This window comes from Melitaea cinxia, chromosome 9 (genome assembly GCF_905220565.1).
Source record: "Melitaea cinxia chromosome 9, ilMelCinx1.1, whole genome shotgun sequence".
Taxonomy (NCBI): Eukaryota; Metazoa; Arthropoda; class Insecta; order Lepidoptera; family Nymphalidae; genus Melitaea; species Melitaea cinxia.
In genome coordinates, this window is record NC_059402.1 from 2,720,238 (window position 1) to 2,742,410 (window position 22,173).

The following is a 22,173-nucleotide window of genomic DNA, read 5'->3' on the forward strand; positions in this document are numbered from 1 at the left end:
GGCAGGTGAATTTCTTCTGCCTGGCCCTTCGCAGAGATCTTTCAAAAATAACAATTGTTCGTGATATGTGTATAATTTTGTAACAATTCCTCGCCCTTTCCTTTTACTTCTCATGCTCCTTGCAAAACCGTCTCGGAGAACTTTCCACCTGCCTTGCAGTTCGATTTCTAAAATTTAGAAGGAAGCCTTAGGATTAGATGCTTTACTAATATAGCTGTCAATATATTTACACAATAATTATAATAAAACAAAAGTAATAAACGATTACGAATTTTAGCTCAAAATAGTTTAAAATAGGCTCAGTCGTTTCTAATTATTTTATTTTTTGAGACAGTATTTTCGTAAATATAGATGTTATACTTAAGGACCATAATAATGTGACATATGTCAGTAACAACAATACTTACGGTCTTATCACACAGGTCAGGAAACTACAGTGGTGGGGGTACATTGGCTTAAAGGCCTTCTACACCGTCGGGATCGACCGCCGACCGTCGTGTTCTTGGTCGGGTCAACCAATTTTTATATTCATTCTACACGGTCGGTGGTTGACTCAACTTGTCAGTTCTTTTCTGGTATTTGAAGCGATGGCTCTTTGCCTTTTAAAGCAACATAAGGTGGGTTTGGCAATAACTTTTTTATGCTAAAGTGAAGTGAAGTTTTTTTGGTTCTTTTCTTTGTATAAATCGGATCCAATGTCCCAAAGACATGGCAAATCACCAACCAAGGCCGTTGACATCAAACAAATATTGGTCGGGTCAACCGTTTTCCACACTGTCCATTTTTATATCAACCAAGGACACGATGGTCGGCGGTCGATCCTGAACGTGTAGAAGGCCTTTTAATGTTTAAAAGTCGCCAAAGGCATGCGTGGCATGACGGTCACTTAGTGCATAAGACCATGGTGCTGTGCAACGAAGACAGAATAGCATTCTGCCTCTTTTTGTATTATTTCACACGTCACACATTTATGTCTTGAAATATAACCGATTACAGTGAAAACATAGTCAATATAACCGATACAATGAAACGTCACTCAATATAACCAATTACAATGAAGAACGTCACTCAACACAACCAATTGCAATGAAGGTCGCCACCGCACCACGTGCACTAAGCGATAGTAGTGATGTACAGCAACGTACAGCCACAGCGGCGTTGAAGCGAACGAAAAAATCTCTCATCATTGAAATTGGGCTTAGTGTTCTGACCTGCGTAATAAAGACCGTGAGTATACTCCCCTAATATGAGAACCAATTTCTGTGACTGAAAACGGAAACATCAAATATGAGTTCTAAGTCGCGACGTTGTAAAATTGAACTTTATCGCTAAAGACCAGGCCATCTCGGTTTGAATCAAACGGCAACATCACAATTTACCTAATAATAATTTAACTAAATTAATTTACCCAAATAACAAACAGGTTTGAACAAGTAACTCACCGATAGCACTTTTTTCCTTATCGCTTTTCTCTTCATAATCCGGTATCATTCCTTGACAAACGTAATTCCAGTCCTTTCTTCGTCGTATTTTATCGCTGTACAGCGAAGATTTATAATCCCAGATGCTAGATTTACTCTTTATCAACGATATAAACATTTCCGTGTCGAAATACTCCATTGTGTTTACAAACGTCGCGTCGCAGTGACTTTAACGGTCGATGTCTGAAAGCGTGCACCGACCATACGCGACTGCAGCCGAGGACGCCCGACTGCGCGCAGTTGCTCTCGTGATGTTAACGAACGTGTTTGTATTTTTTAACCGACTTCAAAAAAGGAGGAGTTTACTCAATTCGACCATATATATATTTTTATGTATGTTCGGGGATAACTTCGTCGTTTATGCACCGATTTTGATAATTCTTTTTTTTTGTCGAAAAGGAGATATCCCAAGTATAGTACCAAATCCTGGTTTCCTTATATATATAAGGAAACCAGGATTTGGTCGATGAAGAAATCGAGGAAAACCTCTAGAACCCGTATAACTTTTAGTAGGTGTAGCGATTTTGATATTTTTAATTTAATCGAAAACTGATGTTTATCATGTCACATTTAAATTTCATCGAGATTTGATTACAAATTTTGGAGTAATCTTTGTTAATGCGTATTTACTTGACTATCTTTTCGTCTACCTACGTTGTATATTGCTTGTCGATGTAATTGAAGTCGGTTTTTTTCGTTTGCCAGCAAACATAATTGTTATAAAATCACACTGCGTCACACTCGGGCGTAGTAAATAATTTACATTTAATATAAATTCACGCCCCAAGTAAAAGTTTCTTTAATACGTATATTTAGATGTTTAAAATATTTTTTACTGCTTCTAGTACTTTATTTAAATGAGCATATGCATTAGAAAAGTTTATTAGCAGTTTAAATCGAAATATAATATACATATTACAGAATTATATAAAGTTGTCGAGAACTTTTAGTGTGAAGTATATTTAGTGTAATAAAATAGGATTTACGTATATTAAAATAAGAAAAATAAAACACTCCTAAGTTGGAAAGCTTTCAACGCCGCAATATTTCTTCAAACTTTTATCCTCTTTTGATGTTTATTTTCTAAAGATCTTTTCGAAAGGTGTCAGTATGACAGACTCACAATTTACAATTATTACAACCTTATAAAATACTATATTAAATTATCATAAGTATATCATTAAAGGATAGGACATATTATTTATATGTTAAGGAAGCGTGTAATTTGATTTTTTTTTTTTGTTTTATCGAATTCTTATTGTACATATTTATCTGTTTTTAAAGACGTTTGAAATAAATGTAATACTTTTGAACGTCTAACCTCAGCAGAAATTGCTTTTGAACTAAGAACAAGAAGAAAAAGTATCAAAAGTTGTATCTGTTTTATGATGTTTCAAGAAAAAATACTTCAGTTTTTTTTTTTGCTAAATTATATGTATATGTAAGATTTCAATACTCACGTGATCTCGCACAGAATTCCACGCATTGTCGCTGTAGTCCCGTGCATCTCGTCAACTGTCTGAGTTTAGGCGTTGCGCTGTATACCTAAAGGAAAAATATACACATTAGTGTGAATAGGCAATAAGGATGTATTATATAAAGTAGGAATGTATATTATATACAGCCATATTATTTTTTCGTAAAGTTATGTCGTATTTTTATACAAGATTTGTCCAACCAATAACGAAGAAAAAAAAAGAGATCTTTAGTTCGTCGTTCTGACATTATTTGTGTAGGTTTACATTTCGGTGATTATTTTTATTTATATAGAAAAGACAGATAGATTAAGAAAAATAAACAATTATAGATAGACATATAGTAAGTTATAGACTATACATATATAATACATAGTCATAGAAAACGTGTTAAACTGTTGTTCGCGACTTCCTTTGCGTAAAATCTATCCCACAATTTATGAAAATTACAGTTTTACGAGAAGTCTCCACATTATCATATAATATATATATAAATTTCGACTCACTATGTATGTTTGCGGTATACTCCGAAACTACTAAACCAATTCCCATCAAATTTTTAAGCATCTGTAATTTGGTTCAACCTGGGAGATAGGGTAGTTTTTATCCCAATCATTGATCTAAAGAGTTATTATTGAAAAATAATTGTGTTTGCTCGCAAACGAAAAAAAAAACCGACTTCAATTACATCGACAAGTAGTACAACGTAGATCGACGAAAAGATAGTCAAGTAACTACGCGTTATCAAAGATTACTCAAAAAGTAGTTATCAGATCTCAATAAAATTTATATGTGACTACATGACAAACATCGGCTTTCGATTAAACTAGCTGTGCCCGCGGCTTCACCCACGTTGAAATTAGTGTGTCACAAAGTTTTCCCGGCAAACTTCCAGTGAAACTCTCATCAAATTTGGCTTAGCCGTACCGTAAACCTTCCTCTTGCCAATGGTGGAGCCCTCTCTCCAATGGTGAAACCGCATGAAAATTCGTTCAGTAGATTTTGAGCGAATCGATCACATACACTTGGGGACTTTGTTTTATAATACACTAACTGTTGGCCGCGACTATGTTCGCATGGTTATGAAGATATGCATTACTATTAAGATGTTTAACGCAAATTATTTTTTTATTTCAGTCACTTGAAATGCTTATCAAACTGAGTAACTTTTTAAAAGGCACAGTTTAGTATGATTCATTAGTTATTTTTATAAAATCTCTCTATACACCAATTTTTAGTTTTATTTTCAGGCTGTATATGTTTCATACAAACTATCAACCCCAATTATACCCCCTTAACGGTGGAATATCGTAAAATCCGTTCTTAACGGACGTTTGCTAACTATAATCTACCACGCTGCCAAATTTTATCTTTGTCCAACCTGGATGGATAGACCATCCAGCGGTTTTTGAGTTCTCGTGATGAGTGAGTTAGAGACCTTTCTCTTTTATATATATAGATTACGATGCATTATTTGCACACTACCTCACCATCTATAGAGCATATATTTTTAATTTCAAGTCTCTTACTTCAAAAACATAAGACTTTCATACAACCTGTCGACTCCCGTTTTATCCTTTTAGTGATTGATTTTCGTAAAATCAGCTCTTAGCGGATGTTTACGCCCTATAAGGAACCTACCTGCCAAATTTCAAGTTTGTAGCTGTTATAGTTTCGGAGGTTTCGTGATGAGTGAATCAACCTACCATCCCCCGTTTTAACCCCAAAAGGGAGTTGATTTCTAAAGATACATTATTTGGACACCTTTTCATCGTCTAAAGAGCATACGTTTTAAATTTCAAGTCTCTTACTTCAAAAATATAGGATTTTCATACAAACTTCCAACCCCCGTTTTATCCCCTTAGGGCTCGAATTTCCTAAAATTCGTTCTTAGCCGATGTTTACGACCTATAAGGAGCCTATCTGCCTAATTTCAAGTTTTAATTGTTATATTTTCGGAAATTTCGTGATGAGCGAGTCAACCTACTATCCCCCGTTGTAACTCCAAAAGGAGTTGATTTCTAAAGATACATTATTTGGACATCTTTTCATCGTCTATAGAGCATACATTTTAAATTTCAAGTTTCTTACGTCAAAAACATGGGACTCTCATACAAACTTCCAACCCCCATTTTACCCCCTTAGGGGTTGAGTTTCGTAAAATCCGTTCTTAGCGGATGTCTACTTCCTATAAGGAGCCTACCTGCCAAATTTCAAGTTTGTAGGTGTTATAGTTTCGGAGATTTCGTGATGAATGACCTTTCGCGTTTATATATATTATAGATTAAAAATTATCAAAATCGGTACACCCAGTAAAAAGTTATTACGGATTTTCGAGAGTTTCCCTCGATTTCTCTGGGATCTCATCATCAGATCCTGGTTTCCTTATAACGGTACCAAACTTGGGATATCCCCTTTTCGACAAAAAAAGAATTATCAAAATCGGTACATCCAGTAGAAAGTTATGCCGTATAATACAACGTAGGTCGACGAAAAAAGCGTCAAGTAAAAACGAATTATTAGATATAACTCGAAAAGTAGTTGTTAGATCTCAAATAAATTTAAATGGGACCAATTGGCATACACCACCTTTCGATTAAAACAAAGTTTGTCGAAATCGGTCTACCCGGTCAAAAGTTCTGATGTAACATACATAAAAAAAAATACAGTCGAATTGAGAACCTCCTCCTTTTTTGGAAGTCGGTTAATAAATGTTTGTTATACAACTTTAATGTGTATTTATCGGTTAGTTCTATATAATCATAATAGATGGCAGTTTGGCGTCTAAGTTGCTCGGATATTCGGTAAATGGCGCTGTATTTCTATTTCTAGATTATAGATGGCGCGTTTGAATATAGAATTTACATAATATATTTTAATAATATTAAAAATTTTAATTATTTTCATTAAAAGACATAAAGGTAGTATGTACAGCATGTCCGGTAATTAATGTTGTTAAAATCACGGGGAAAGAGGCCTATGCCTAGTAGTGGGATATTACAGGCTGAAGCTATTATAATATATATATCCGACTACCTTTATATCTTTTACCCAGGTTCATTCAGCTGTTTTAACAGTATTTCTATATTGTCAGTATTTCTATAGTGAGATTGATGTTTGTATTTCTAATTATTGTGTAGCAAAGTCAATTACGAAAGCGTGAGAGCATTATTGTTAATTATTATCATCAGTATTAGTTTAGGTAACTTGTCTTTAATTTTTTTTTTTAATTTTCATATCATGTCTTTATTTAAGGTACAGTTACACTTCATAGGAGTCAAATATATTTTGGATAACTACAGAAATTGCTAAGATACTTATAGCCTAAAATCAGGATATCCTTATTTTTCATAATTTTTTGCACGAAAACCTGGGTTTAGAGTTTAATTTCGAACAATAATGCCTGTGAGATAATAAATTGAAGAGAAACAAAATCAATTTATATTTCAACAAATTTCAACAACAATTTTAGAATTGTTAACTCTTCAAATTGGTCCATTCAGTCAGTATTAGGTCAGTTCTTCGTGTGGTCGCGCCATAAAGTTTTAATATAGATTTCACGCGATACGTACAGACGGACGCGATGTGCGATACATAATGATGCAACAAAAAAAAAATCAAACGACAAGACATCAAAATGATTTTACGGTTGCACATATTAAATATAAAGAACAATAAAAAAATGAGTAAGACTAGTATTTTTGATATTTTCTCGTTACGAGGCTTAGTCTATTTCTATCAGTGATGGATCCTGATTAATCCTGAAGAGGCTTGAGGCTGAAGTGATGAAACATTAAATGTTAAGCTAAGCTTGCCAAAATATATTAGTAAAAAACACATCTAAATCGGAACAGTCGTTTCTGAGACAAACCGACAAACAGACAAAAATTCTGACAATTATTGTTTTGGGAGCTATTTGCGGTGATAAAGGTCCCAATAATATTTTTTCTCATATATCTTAAATGTACAGACAGCGACCCGTTACATTTTTATTATATGTATTGATTAATAGGAGAAACATATTCCAATTCAAGATGTGAGTTAGTTGACGGTTCTCCTCTTTAGAATCTGCATTACGAACCGGTGGTTCGGTATGCCTTAAAACTTACAGCACAGTACTGGAAGATGGGCACCAGCGTGACTACACCATAGTACACTAAGTTCTGGACACAGGCGCGCACCAGGCTGATCTCCACGTCCGTCAGCGCTGCTATCTTGGACACGTGGTTGAAGCCGTCTATGTATGGCAGAATCTGAAAGCGTCACACTTGGATTAATATTAGCAACACTGATTTACAAATTATACTGAGTATGTACTTGGAGCAGATGTCTAAGGCGTTATTTATTTATTGACACGCCTATAGCGATAAATTTAAGTATATACAATATGAAAATAACTTAATTGCATGAGTTGCAACAGGTGGCTTTATTTTTAATATATATATATATATATATATATATATATATATATATATATATATTTTTATGTCACTAGGTCGGCAAACAAGCGTACGGCTCACCTGATGGTAAGCGATTACCGTAGCTTATAGACCGCAAATCCCCAATCCCCCCCCCCCCAGGAGCTCTGGTCACCTTACTCACCAACAGGAACACAATACTGCTTGAAAACCGTATTATTTTGCTGTGATCTTCTGTAAGGTCGAGGTACTACCCCAGTCGAGCTGCTCCATATTTTGAGCAGGAAATTCCTGCTGTGCCCTACCTCAGTTAAAATGACAACTATATGATAACGCCGCCTTTGCAAGAATAGAAACTTTCATTTATTGTTTAATTTTTTTGGAATTTATCTTACTATGTTGATATTAAAAATTCTCACTATGTTTCATCAATATGCAGCAGAATAGTAGTGAACTACTTTTTATAGAGCATCTGCCCTATAGATTGTATAGTACAGAGTAATTAGACGTTCCACTACAGCAACCGCTCTGGTGTAATGGTGCGAGTAGCCACCTATAATACTAACGGTTTGCGGTTTCGATTCAAATATACAAATATTTGTTTCCGGTTTGGATGTCTGTCCTTGTGGGTCTCCCCACCGTGGCTCGGAGAGTACGTTAAGCCGTCGGTCCCGGTTGTTATCATAAATACCTGATAGCGATCGTTGCTCATAGTAGGGAATTTATCCGCCAACCCATAGTGGAGCAGCGTGGTGGATTAAGCCCCAATCCTTCTCCTACACGGAGAAAGAGGTCAATGCCCAGCAGTGGGATGTTACAAACTGAGTCAATCGATCGAATTAGACGTTCCACGCATTTTTACCTCTTGTTATATTTGTATTTTATTTATGAAACCTTTTTAAACAATATATTCTCCACTTTGATTGAAGCCATAGTATAGTAAAATATACCTATATAATAGAGTTATTAAACTTATACTAAGCCTAAAACTAGCAATGAACAAACATCAGTCACTCAATATAGTCTAACAAATAAATAAATATCGATTAAATAATCTTAGTTATATTTGAAACCTATAATACAGTAAATATAAATTACTTTATTCAAAATTTCAATATCTGATACCATCTTAGGCTTTATATAGGTGACGTGTTCACACACATATACTAATAAAATTAGCGATAATCGCGTTACTGGCACATTCGATTGTTTCCAATCGGCACCAGTATTGTTTATGTTAGTCTGGTTGGTTACGGCGTTGCTATGTGTAAACAAAAACTGGCGAACTCGCGTAAATGTTAATAATAGGCTAAAGTTAAATACAAGCTACTATGATAATTAAAATTACGACTCGGTTTCAGCACTTAGGGGCGCAATACCGACCAAACCCCTGCGGGAGCCTTCAGCCGGTTAATTGGAGGTCCCGGATTTCCAGGCAACAGGATCCCTCCAGCGACAGGCTGGCTGCGGCGAAAAGGCCAGACTTTGACTCCGTCATGTCCGGCTCACCTCTGAACAATCCCGACGACGCCGTGCCTAGCAGGACCGGGTTCCCATCCGGCCCGACACGGTCACAGGGGCGTTACCGGAGGCGCATTAGGTAGCGCCTCCTACGCGCTCCCATTCGTCGCCTGCGGAGAGAGGCCTCGTTGGCGAACCCCTCTATCACCTGTTCGTCATTCTCCTTCTGGGAATTACTGTCTCGCAGAAGGAGACGCGGTGAGGACGCTCTGCAGTGACAAGTCCCCTCCGAGGACTGTCGTCAGATCGCGACGCAGCGCCGCCCATCTCGGGCACACCTCGAGGGTGTGCTGGGCTGAGTCCACCGCCGCGCCACAATCGTGACATCGTGACATTAATTAGATTATAATATTTTGAAATCTTGCATATACTTTGTCGATCAGAAAATAAGAAAGGTCTGTAACGCGCTACGAAATCGAAATTACCCAATTGTCTCTTTCCAAAAGTCGAGGTGCATTATTTATGACCGGGTACTGTGCATCCTATTACTATATTTTTAATAGTTTAATACTATATTATTATTATTTATTCCCTTTTATACAGAAAGTCGCAGGTAATTGTTTGAAATAAGCGTTTAACTTCGCGCCCAGTTTTGTAGTTGTTGTTGTAATTGATTACTATGACATTTTAAACGTTCCACATCGCGACTGTCATTATAGCCGTCATAGCGTTAAACTAGTAAGCGAGTAGTTCCTCCGTTTTCTTTTTATTTACAACAATCGTTACAAGCTTTCGTTTTATTGTTCGTCGTGCGTGTTGGGGTTAAAAATCTTAATGATGCTAGCGAATCGTAATTGACGACATTAAAAATTTGGAATATTTTATTTACAGACGTATAAAACAATCAAAAATATTTTTTTATTAATAACATCAACAAATTTAAATACACATTATTGTATCAAGAAAGCAAACATTATTATTTAGAAAGCTATTTTGCTCAAAACAATTTACTTAAGCAACTTGATACGCCCTAAGCTTCTGCTTGTGTTTGTTCTATCCTCATAACACTTGTATGGTTAAGCCTGTAACAATATTTGCCAACGCCCATATATTTTATTCGCTTGAGTGATATTTACTCGGCTTAAGGATTTTTACTTTATCAAATTGTAACACGCAGAATATTGATATTGGTTTTATATTTCTTTTCCAGTGCCTATTATTAATTCACACCTTCCCTAACTATATATATTATATATTTTTTTCACATTTTCCATCATTACATAGTATAAAACAAAGTCGCTTCCCGCTGTCTGTATACTTAGATCTTTAAAACTATGCAACGGATTTTGATTCGGTTTTCTTTAGTGAATAGAGTGATTCCAGAGGAAGGTTAATATGTATAATTCATGCATTAAATAATAGATGAACACTGATAGTTTTTAATTTGATGTCGTAAATAAACACATTCTTTACGCTTACATTGCAAACGCTGGCTGATTTAAAATGCAGTGACAACTATAAAGACATTCTGTAGTATATTTAGTATCAGCATCGCACCCGTGCGAAGCAGGGGCGGGTCGCTAGTTAGTAATAAAATAATATTTGTTTACGAAGTAAATGCACAATCGTGTGTGTATGTTAAATATTTATAACATGTACCTATAATTCTATATCAGCCGGCTGTTGCCAACAGTCATCTGTTCCTAAGATACCTATGTTTATTTATTTATTTATTTATTTATTACTTCTTGCATACATATAATCAAACAATTTTACGTAGTAAAAAAAAAGAAGAAAAAAAAACAACAGAACAGAAATAAAATTAAAAAAAAGTAGTTACAATGACAGCATGCAAAGGCGGTCTTATTGCTATAAGCAATCTCTTCCAGACAACCCCAGGTAAAAGGAGATTATTAGTAACAAAGTGCGGGATTGTGCAAAAGTAGATAAATATAAATAGAATTATAAATACATAAAAAAATACATACATACACTTACAGAAGAATAAGATAAACATACAAAATCATGAGAATAAATTAATTTACGTAAACCATACGTAAGAATATAGGTACACATATTAAATACTTACAACATACACAAAACACATACATACACACATAAATACATACATACATACATACATACACATACAACATAAATACACAAATACATATCACAAAATAATATAGAAAAAAAAAACATTTAAAGCGATAGGTAATGTTTCTATAAGCGATTCTTAAAAATTGATAACGAATCAGAATGACGAACATTTCCAGGTAGGCTATTCCATAGTTTCGCAGCCTTAATCGTAAAAAAGATGCTGTATACTTGCGATTGCGAAACAAACATCTTCAGCCGATTGTCTCTACGTGATCGAAGGTTTAGGTGAAGGTCAGAATCTGAGCCAAGAAATAAAAAACGTTCTTTTAAATAAGAAGGAGATAAGGGATTATAAAGAATGGAGTAAAGAAGGGAGAGCATGTGGAGATTACGGCGCAGTCTGATTGGTAGCCACTTGAGGCTAGCTCGATATTCGGATATGTGATCAAACTTACGCAATCCATATACGAAACGTATACAATGGTTTTGAAGTCGTTCAAGTTTGTTCAGTAATTCCTCTGAAAGATCGGGATAAGAGGAGTCTGCATAGTCTAAAAGCGGTAGAAGAAGTGAATGTGCTAATGATAATTTGGTCTTGACAGGAAGTAAACGCTTCCACCGTCGCAAACAGCCAATAGTCGCAAAAAAATTTCTGCTCATCTCATTCACCTGTGGAGCCCATGACATAGTACTGTCAATAATAATACCAAGATTCTTTACTGAGGTTCCCACAACTAAGCTAGTATTATTTATTTTAATTAAAGGCAGACTATTAATATTAACTTTCGCAATCTGTTTTGCGCCACCTAACAAAGCCACCTGGGATTGGGGTTTAACGCTATCCCAAAAGACTCACTCTACGAACTAATTTTATTCAAGTCAGAATTCAAGTCTTCGATTGCCTTGTTTAATTAGGCTGTAAGCTGATATATATGTACATATATTTTTATAATAAATTCTCATATAAATAAATGTATTATTGGAACACCATTCGAGGCAGGAACTGAACCCCCAACTCCCGGAGCAGGAAACGGGATTACTGCAAACTGCACCAAAACGGGCTAGTCAAATTTACATATATGCCTAGATAGGATTTATATGCTATTGTTTTTAGTGGTAAGTATACTATTATTATGAGGGAGAATAAGAAAGGCAAGCTAGTATCGCCAATTGACATTTAATCTATTTATAAATGATTGTCGCGCCCACACATGAAATTAATACCTTTTCGATCGTATCGTTAACCAACTTTTAAAAAAAATGAGGAAGTATTTAGCTTGTATGGGTATATTGATAGATATTAGGTAATTTAATGATCAGTAGATAAAGGTTAACAAAAACATTTAAATAGAAAAAAATATACTTTTTGAAGTAGAACTTCTTTACGCACGCTTGACTTGGGGAGTAAGCTGGTGAATGCGTGACGAGAGCGTTATGAAAAGTGTGATCCCACCAAAAACATTTTCATGTAAAATGTTGCCAAGACGAGATCATATGGCTCGCACTGTCAAAAAGTTATCAGATCTCATGTAGAGCCAAGCTTCTAACTCTACACGCCCTAACTCTACAAGCCCTAACTTCACAAACTCTACACCTTAGTCAAAATATGTGGCTTGGCCGTTTCGTTACTACCGGCCGATGTTGTAGATGATAACTGCTGGTGAGGTGAACTACTGCTGCTGGCGATGCTGCCCCCTGCCTCTTCATTTTGGCCCCGTCGCGGGACAGCATGGATGGTACGTTGGTAACGGCCAAGCCACATATTTTGACTAAAGTGTAGAGTTTGTGAAGTTAGGGCTTGTAGAGTTAGAGCGTGTAGAGTTAGAAGCTTGGCTCTACATGAGATCTGATAACTTTTTGACAGTGCGAGCCATATGATCTCGTCTTGGCAACATTTTACATGAAAATGTTTTTGGTGGGATATCACTTCTTTTTATAAGTTGCTTATGACAATATTATAGTTGCATTTTACCTCCGACACATTTTATACCATAAATATCATCCAATCTTCACCATGTTCGGTTTAATAATAATAATAATAATAATAATTTTATTTCAGACAAAGTCTATACAATTAAACAGCAGAATACAAACATAATTAAGAAACAGAGAAAAAAAAAAACCAAAATAAAACATAGGATAATTATATCAAAATACACACAAATATACAATATTTAGTAATCGATATTTAGAATTCATGTCAATAATTTATTAATGTCAATAATAAGCAAAGTCAACCTATTAAATTAAATAATTAATTAACAAACAAAAAAAAAGAAAAATAATAATAATTTTTAATACATTCAGAAATTATTTAAAACACATTACAATGTCAAATACATAAAAGAACAAGAAGTCACCCTTTTCCTATTAATACGCACATCAACCTATGTTGGATCGGACAATCCGTGCGTGAAGCAATCATCCTGAGGATGCCATTGCTGCTGTCTCTCAACCGTCTTAATAATGACCCAACCTTTTTACGAATTAGTGCATCGTATCCATCCGTATGGGCTTCGGCAAACATAAGCGACGCAGAGCAATGTGGAGGCAGCCGCAGTAGCATCCTAAAGATGTTGTTATATTGAACACGCAGGACTCTGGCGGCCCGACGGGTATAACTCACCCATAGACTGCTCGCGTACAACGATTGGCAATATGCCTTAAACAAAGTTATTTTTACTGGCACGGAGCATCGAGCGAATCTACGGGCTATCATATTCCTCCGGACCGCCAGAGTCCTACGCTCACGTTCCAGATCCTCGTCGTCGGTCAAACTATCGGTCACAATGTGCCCTAGATACCTAAAACTGTTTACCCGCTGCAGCTCTACATCGTATAATGTAATCGGAGGAACACAGACTGCCACGTATACACCAAATTTACCCTTGAAAACAAGAATTTTGCTTTTTTTAGCGTTATATGTCAGTCCATGCTCTCGCGCATACGATGCACAAATATTCAGCAACCTGCGAATAGCACCCACCGTTGGTCCCAGCAGCACCATATCGTCCGCGTAACTAATATTATTGACACATACGTTGTCGATATAACAACCGGTATGAGTGCTGCTGAGCTCACCGATCAGCTCATTTATGTACAGGTTGAATAACAAAGGAGAGGTCAGTCCGCCCTGCCTGACGCCGCACTCCATACCGTATGGCTCGGATAGAGCCCCATCCCACCTCACCTGGTTCCGCTGGCAGCGATACCATTCCTGCAACAGCGATACTACCTCCACCGGCACACCCGCAGCGACCAGCTTCCCCCAAAACTTATCATATAGGACAGTGTCAAAGGCTTTTGACAAGTCCAGAAAACACGCGTATATCGGCGTTTTCCTATCCGTATAATACTGTACAGCCTGCTTAAGACACAATATAGCACTTTCAGTAGAAAGCCCACTTCGAAAACCAAACTGAGCTTCATGCAGCTTTATGTGCCTTATGAGAATGTCATTAAGCAGGCCATCCAGCACCTTGGCCATAATGTTGGCAAGTGAGATGGGACGGTAGTTATTTCTATCCGAGACATCCCCAGTTCTGTTCTTAATAATAGGAACTACTATAGTTTTAGTAAGTTCCTCTGGTAAGTAACCGTGACAAAGACAAAGATTGTAAAATTGAGATAGGACGTGTGGAAGGCAGACCCCAGCGTGCCTAAGATGCTCGATGCTGAGACCATCGCATCCAGGAGATTTACCTCCACTCATACCCCTGATAACGCGACTAACCTCCTTCGCTGTAAACCTAATCCTAACCTGACTGCCAATACTCCCAGCGCCACACGATCGAGACATATCTGTCTTATGCTGCGGTAACACCCTAAAATGTTCACTAAACATACATATTAGCAATCATATGTTTGTCACTAATACCATCAACGCACACAGGAAGGCCAGGCTTTTGGCTCATATTTCCCATCACTTTCCGGAACTGTTTGAAATTGCTAGCAGAGTGAAGGGAAGCAAGGGCATCCATTTTAAATTGCACCTGCCTATCTTGGCACCACTTCAGCTTCTGTTTAAACAATTTCCTACTTTCCTTCATATCAACATATGTCTGACCCGTATTCGGTTTTCCCGCTTCCGCCCAGGTCAAAAACCTCAACCTGGCCTCCCTGTGGTAATATGCAACATATTTATTCCAACCCGCAACGTAACCACCCCTCCTTCGTACCCTCGCCACCTTACACGAGGCAGTTGCTGCAGCGGATAATATAGTAACCAGTCTCAGGTACATATTTCTTATTAATAATTTGTGCTCAGCATTAACACAAGTTCCATCGCAACAATAACTCATTTCGCCCGGGATATCAATTTCTCGTAGTTGCTCATGACATATTTTACTATATCTACGGACTTGTTCGTCAGTACGTTCCCCCCATACAACCCCACTGAATACCCCTGTAGAGACCGTCGTGTGCCTATACGGCACCAGATCCAAGTCACAATCTATTTAAGTGGGAAATGATCAGACCATTGCACGTCATACTCGACTTGTACATTAACTATTGTGGACAACGCAAAATTAAACACGCTGTTTTTGATTTTATGTTGAACTGATATGCAAACGGTGACCTCCGCCAAAACTTAAATACCAAAATTACAAAATGTAAATTTTCGACATAAACTAATAACCGATTTTTATTTTTTGTGTATTTTATTATTATGATTTATAACAAGGAGTAACAAGGAGTCCCTATATCAATATTCAGACCTCTAGCATCAACATTTGCGGAAGTCTCTTACAAACTTCCATCCCCTAGTTTAAGGGGTTAGGGGGTAAAAATTCCAAGTTTTAGATTTTTTTTGTTGTTTGTGTACTAACACTAGCTTACGTACCAAATTTCAGCTTTCTGGGACTTCAGGAAGTACTCTAAGAATTTTGATGATCATCAGTAAGTGACGAAAACGGGGTTTTTTAGATATCAATAAAATCTAAAGTATAAGAGCTATGCAATTGAAACTTTATACGTTTAATAAGTCCACTATTGACATAATATCCCCAGAATTTTGTTTATCTGGTATAGTCCAAACCCAAGTTATGAGGGTTCAAAAAAACGACGAAGCGCTTCCAGAAAAGATAGGTAGTGCTTTTCGTTTTTTTTTTTGGCTCGTCTTGGCGGGGGCACTACCGTGCCCCAAGATAGAGCGAGGCGCATGGAGCAAGAGAGAAAAGTGCGAGCACGCATTTTCTTTCTTTCTTTCTCTCATAGCCAGTTACGTTTGGTATATCTAAGACACAGTGCAGGTCTATTGTGCAGAAGTTTTACTTTTAGTCGTGTGGTCTAAAGCACTTTCGTTATTGAAGTAAAACTTTTTTACGCACGCTCGACTTTGTGAATGGGCTGGTGAATGCATGACAAGAACGTTACGAAAAGTGTGATCAGGCGAGACGAACGGAAGTTGAGAGGGAGATATAGATTAGAAAGACAGAGAGCTACGTTTCGCAAGTTTTACTTCAGTCGTGTGGTCTAATGGTCCTTGCTGTATTTCGCGAATTGTCATTGTTTGAGATTGAAATTTCTTACATTGGGTCTACTTATAAGATCAATTATATACTCCAATTTAAGATGAACTGTACGTTCTAATGTTTATGTACATTTTAAGTTTCAAGTCATTTGGACTTATCGTTAATAGTGACTAACAAAGCAAAAACCTTATGCTCTTTTCTCAAGAATATAAAAATCGCCTACTTTTTAAGAGCTCTCCTGTACAAAGGAAGAAGAATATACGTATATAGTACGTTATTTACATACATATTTGTCTATTATATAAAGTCTATCTGAAGTTGTAGCTCGTAATATAAGAAGATGTATTATATCTATTCATATCACTTATCTAAAAAAATATATACATAAGCAATATCGGGTGAATGCTTTGTATATTAAGTATCTCAAAGTCTTCATTAATTATTTCCCGACATACAAATAACTTACCTAATGCTACGGCTAAACATGGTAATGAGGTCAACGTATGCAGAGTTCAATTTAACTACGAAATTAACTTGAGACAACTTCACCTGTACGTAAATTTTTTTCAATTTATAAAGCATCGTGTTACTTTACCGACGGATTTAAATCAAGCAAACAAAAATTATACAGTCTATACTAATAAATGAAGAACCGGATTTTTTGTTCGGTTACACTGCGAAATCTACTAAACAGTTAGGAATAATACTTATAAGAATAACATAAGATACAGTGTGTTTCGGAGAAGGTTTTAGTATATGTCATGTTGGTGATTACATATCGTGTAAAAAATTTGGACGGACAGAGGTCGCTAGTATATATCGTTTTCTAATGTTTACGCGAATTCCACTCATGATGAAATAACCATGGTGGAGAACTACAGTCCTCCCGTGAGCCGTGAGCGTGAGCGTTGCTGTAAAGTATCCAAACGTCGGGGATGTAAAAAAAAAAACCTAAAAAAACGCGATAAAATCCGAAAAAGTTGTGTCATTAAAACAATATCATATATTTTATTTGAAATGTTTTTTTTTATGTCATTAGGTCGACAAACAAGCGTACGTCTCACCTGATGGTAAGCGATTACCGTAGCTTATAGACACCTGCAACACCAGAAGCATCGCAAGCGCGTTGCCGACCCAATCCCCAATCCCCCCAGGAGCTCTGGTCACCTTACTCACCAACAGGAACACAATACTGCTTGAAAACAGTATTATTTTGCTGTGATCTTCTGTAAGGTCGAGGTACTACCCCGTACTACCCCAGTCGGCCTGCTCCATATTTTGAGCAGAAAATTCCTGCTGTGCCCTACCTCAGTAGTACCTCATGTAAAGTAGGTAAAGGCTAACAATTAAGTCGTTTTAAGTATATTGACGACACTTTGGCTCAGTGGGTAAAGCAGCTCTTGAGCTAGCGGTTGTAGGTTTGAACGTCACAGATTAGTTAGTATTAACGGGAAATCGCCAGCAACATAATCCGTAGATACATCATACTCGTAAGTTCTGAATTTGTTCCGTAAAATAACTAATACGAAAGGTAAAGAATAATTCGTTATGTTTCAAGATACAGATAAATATAAAATGGCGGAATACCAGTGTTGCCGTTAGGACAATCTAGTTTGTGGCTACATTAAAGAAAAAAATTGCCAGTTTTGTAAATAAATCACTTTCGAAATTCCGCTAGAAGTGGCTAAAGTGTGCGTTTTCCAATTACAGAAGATAATGTGACTCAGTGGAGCACAACGCTAAATTGTGCTGATGCTTAATTGGAACTTGAATTAGTTTTGAAATACACCTAAAAAACTACGACGATATTACTTTGAATTACTAACTATAATATACTAGCTGTGCCCCGCGGTTTCACACACTTTAATTTTAAAAAAATGCGTATTGCGTATGCGTAAACAATAACAGCAATGCGCTCCGTTTGACATTTTGACACGAGTAGTATTGACGTTATGCAAAACAAACTAGGCTCAACAGCAATAGCAATACGGTCCATTTTCATTCGATCGAACCTAAATTACGTTAAAGATAAACAGTCATTCGGGAATCCCCCTGCCATAATGCGGACATTATTGGTGCTGCCTAAAATTAATTATGTATTTTAGTTTGGTGGTATTGGTACCGTATGGTGGTATGTATTAGTCGGTAGACTTTTTATAGTAATAAAAATATGTATGTATTAACAATCTAAAAAGCAGCCAGAAGTAGCTAGATTTATTTTGGTGGCTAAAATGGATTGTTTTTTGGCTAAAACCGTTGAAAATCCGCTAGATCTAGCCACAAAATGGCTAAAACGGCAACACTGCGGAATACAGTGAGCAAACCGTACCACCTGCTGATATGAAATTGCATACCAAGCGCGGATAAGAAATGTAAATTTTATTATCTATACTAATACCTATGTACATACTATAGTATTAAAAAGGTGAAGAGTTTGTTTGTTTGTTTTTTTTTTCTTTAACCTCGATAATATCATTAATTACTGGTTCGCATTGAAAAATTATTTTAGTGTTAGGTAGTCCATTTGCCGATGGTGGCTATAGGCTATATAACATCACGCTACGACTAATAGGCGCTGATTATTAATATTAAGAAATGAAAACATTTGTATATTTTGAGAGCTTCCGTTACGTACCTACACTGCGTAAACGGCTAAAGCAACCCGAATTAGTATGTATTACGGAATTATTTGGCATTAAAAGTTCAAAAAAAAGGTACCCAACAGCTTACTTACTACTATATTTTCCGGTAGGTAAAAAACAATAAGCAACAATTATATTAAATTAAAAACATAACATGAAACAAGGCTGTTGGTTTTAGACCTTTGCCTTTACAGTTATTTAAACAAAAACAATGAATTTATGCTTACATAGATCGTTTTTACGTACTCCTGTTCGAAAATAACTTATAAAGTTGCGAAACGGCGCATGGGTGGCACTCCCCATAGCGCCAGAGCTAAGGTGAAGTCAGACGCGGAGCTCAATGGTATTATAATAGTTTTAAATTATTCCTCTAATCTCAAAACTTTAACCATGGATATCTCCATAACCACGGGGTTTCGAAGTGTGGCAGTGTTACCTTGTATAGCTTCCCCTACACCTTCCGCCCTCCACCCCCCCCAAAACCCCATAATTCGGTTTTTCCTAGTCTAAAGCTTAGTCGCCTAAGTTACTCCTTACTACATCAGCTACCTGCTAATCAAAATCTGCAGACAAAAATTATAAAAAATGTTATTTTGTTATACGTGCTGTGTACACATCCATATGTATTTAGTAAAAGGCGGTTATTTTAATATTACAAACTGACATTCCAACTTTGTTTATTTGTATAGATGTATGAAAAAGTTTTTTTTTAAACTGTACTACAGTTGAAATTATTATTAATATAAATATTTAATTGAGGTGTGGTCAAAATGATACAAAATTCTATTTACACAAATGTTTGATGCAGATTGGAATTCTAGCTATTTCAATAATTGTTTGAGTGATTAAATGTGACAAACATCCAGTTTTAATACTTGTTACACGACAAAACATATTTTGATTACAATAATTAATTTACTATTTGTTGTGTGTTTTTTTTATATAACAAAGTCGGCAAACAAGCGTACGGCTCACCCGATGGTAAGCGATTACCGTAGCTTATAGACGTCTGCAACACACAATTCCCCACCCACAATTCCCCCTGGAGCTCTGGTCACCTTACTCACCAACAGAAACACAATACTGTACGAAAGCAGTATTATTTAGCTGTGGTCTTCTGCAAGGTCGTAGTACAACCCCAGTCGGGCTTCTCCATTTTTTGAGCAGGAAATTTCCTTCTGTACCCTACCTCAGTTAACATTTTAATGTATTAATTTACTTGTGCATGACATGTAGAATGGAGAATAATCAAATTTCTTATTAACATAATATTAAATTGAACTAATAATGTTTCATGCCTGTAGATGTTTCACAGTTGGACAGACACCCTTTTCCATTTAAAAGATTTTTATCTCAATCTACTATCCTGATATCCTAAGGCTTGTAAATAGTGTCCCAATCAAGAGTAACAGATCAAATTATCAGGTGTTTAAAACAACCGGAACATTAGTCTTCACGTGCTTTAGACAAAGATATGTTACACTCAGAAAACAAACATATATTTAAAATCTGCTCCGAGCAAGCATCGAACCTACGATAATCAACGTAAATGACACTTTTCGAAACGCTTATAACAGAGTAGGTAAATATATATATTTGTTTAGTATTTACTATAATCGTTATGTTAAGCCTGACATAAGCTCATCCTTCATTAGGATCGAGGGTCGGGGCTTAAGTATTGTCTAACGTAATTTTAAGTACCTAGTTTAGTGTGTATGTAACTGTTTAGTAACGAGAGTTTCAAGTTTCCCCACAATACACTGTATTAACGCTATAAGAACCAGATCTGAAGACAAATATTTTTCTAATGGCACAGTTTGTTTGAAGATCACAGAAAGTTATCAACACTTATCGTTCAAGTACTTGACATTGTAATGCATACATAATGCATTTTTCCGGCGCAAATATTTCTCGTATTTATTACGCGATACAGTCGTTTTAACGTTCCAGCCTGTAATATCCCAATACTGGGCATAGGCCTCTTTCCCCATGTAGGAGAAGGTTGAGTTGTTTTATTTGAGTTGAAAATTTAAAAATATACATAATGGCAATACTTTCTAACAATTATTTTATATAACTAGGATAGCAACCAAGCGTACGGTGACCACCTCCACCGACCCGTTCCAAGCAGTTGCCGACCCTATTCCGTCTGATTACTCAGTGCATCCACAGTAACTCTGACTGCCTCACTCTCCATAGGAATACTTACACTTCTTAAAAGCTATTTGTATTGTTGTTGTTTACAATGATCTTCTGTAATGCTGATGTACTTCCACGGTGGGACTGCCTCAGATTTTTAACAAAACATTTCCTGCTGCATCCCACCGGTGAAATTAATAAATCTATATATATGAAAATTAATCGCTGGAATGTATGCATGCGCATAACTTCCGAAGGAGAAGAAGCCCAAAATTGAATAATTATTTATTTGTTTTACTTTTGTTATTGTAAGGTCAAGGTTTTGTATTAAAAACGCATTAATAACACATAATCGATGTATTCAGAATAAAAATGACGGCTCGAAGTTCGCTTTATCAATCAGTAAATTTTGATATTTAAATTTCAACCATACCTCGGCTGTAAACCATTAAATAAAATAATTAATAGCGATTTAAAAGATTTATAACATTTCGTAAGCCTACGACCTACGTATAGCGATTAATGTAACAATGTACAAAATATTAGATGTTTCTAATATTAATCCGATGAATCTAAATAAAGAGGCGTAGTGTGACGTTGTACACGTGTATGCACATAGCGCACTGCTAATGTGTTTATCATCTAAACGTATTAGAGACTAGCGGTGCCCGCGACTTTGTCCGCGTGGAATTTAACAAAACAGTTATTGTTGAGTTCGCAGAGTTAGAAAAAAAATCTAAAATAAAGGTAGCCTAACCTTATTACATCAGCTATCTATCTGCCAGTGAAAGTCATAATCAGTCCAGCCATTTTAATGATTAGCCGGAACAAACAGACAGACAGACAAAAATTCTAAAAAATGTTATTTTGGTAGATAAATGTACCGCGTATATATACCGTGCAAACGCAGTGTGGGACGTCCTCCGACCCGTTGGACCGACGATCTACGTAAGATTGCCGGTGTAGGCTGGATGAGGATTGCG

At 36.3% G+C, this 22,173-nt stretch overlaps 1 protein-coding gene across 1 annotated transcript in view; it reads right to left on the bottom strand.

Moving 5' to 3' along the window:
- LOC123656757 (GATOR complex protein NPRL2) overlaps nucleotides 1-22,173 on the bottom strand; it is an 88,479-nt gene that overhangs the window by 5,456 nt on the left and 60,850 nt on the right. The window contains exons 5-6 of the mRNA XM_045592415.1: nucleotides 7,066-7,209; nucleotides 2,942-3,026 (exon numbers count right to left, since the gene is read on the bottom strand). Coding sequence (XP_045448371.1) covers nucleotides 2,942-3,026; nucleotides 7,066-7,209 — 229 coding nt within the window. The remainder of the gene's footprint in view (nucleotides 1-2,941; nucleotides 3,027-7,065; nucleotides 7,210-22,173) is intronic.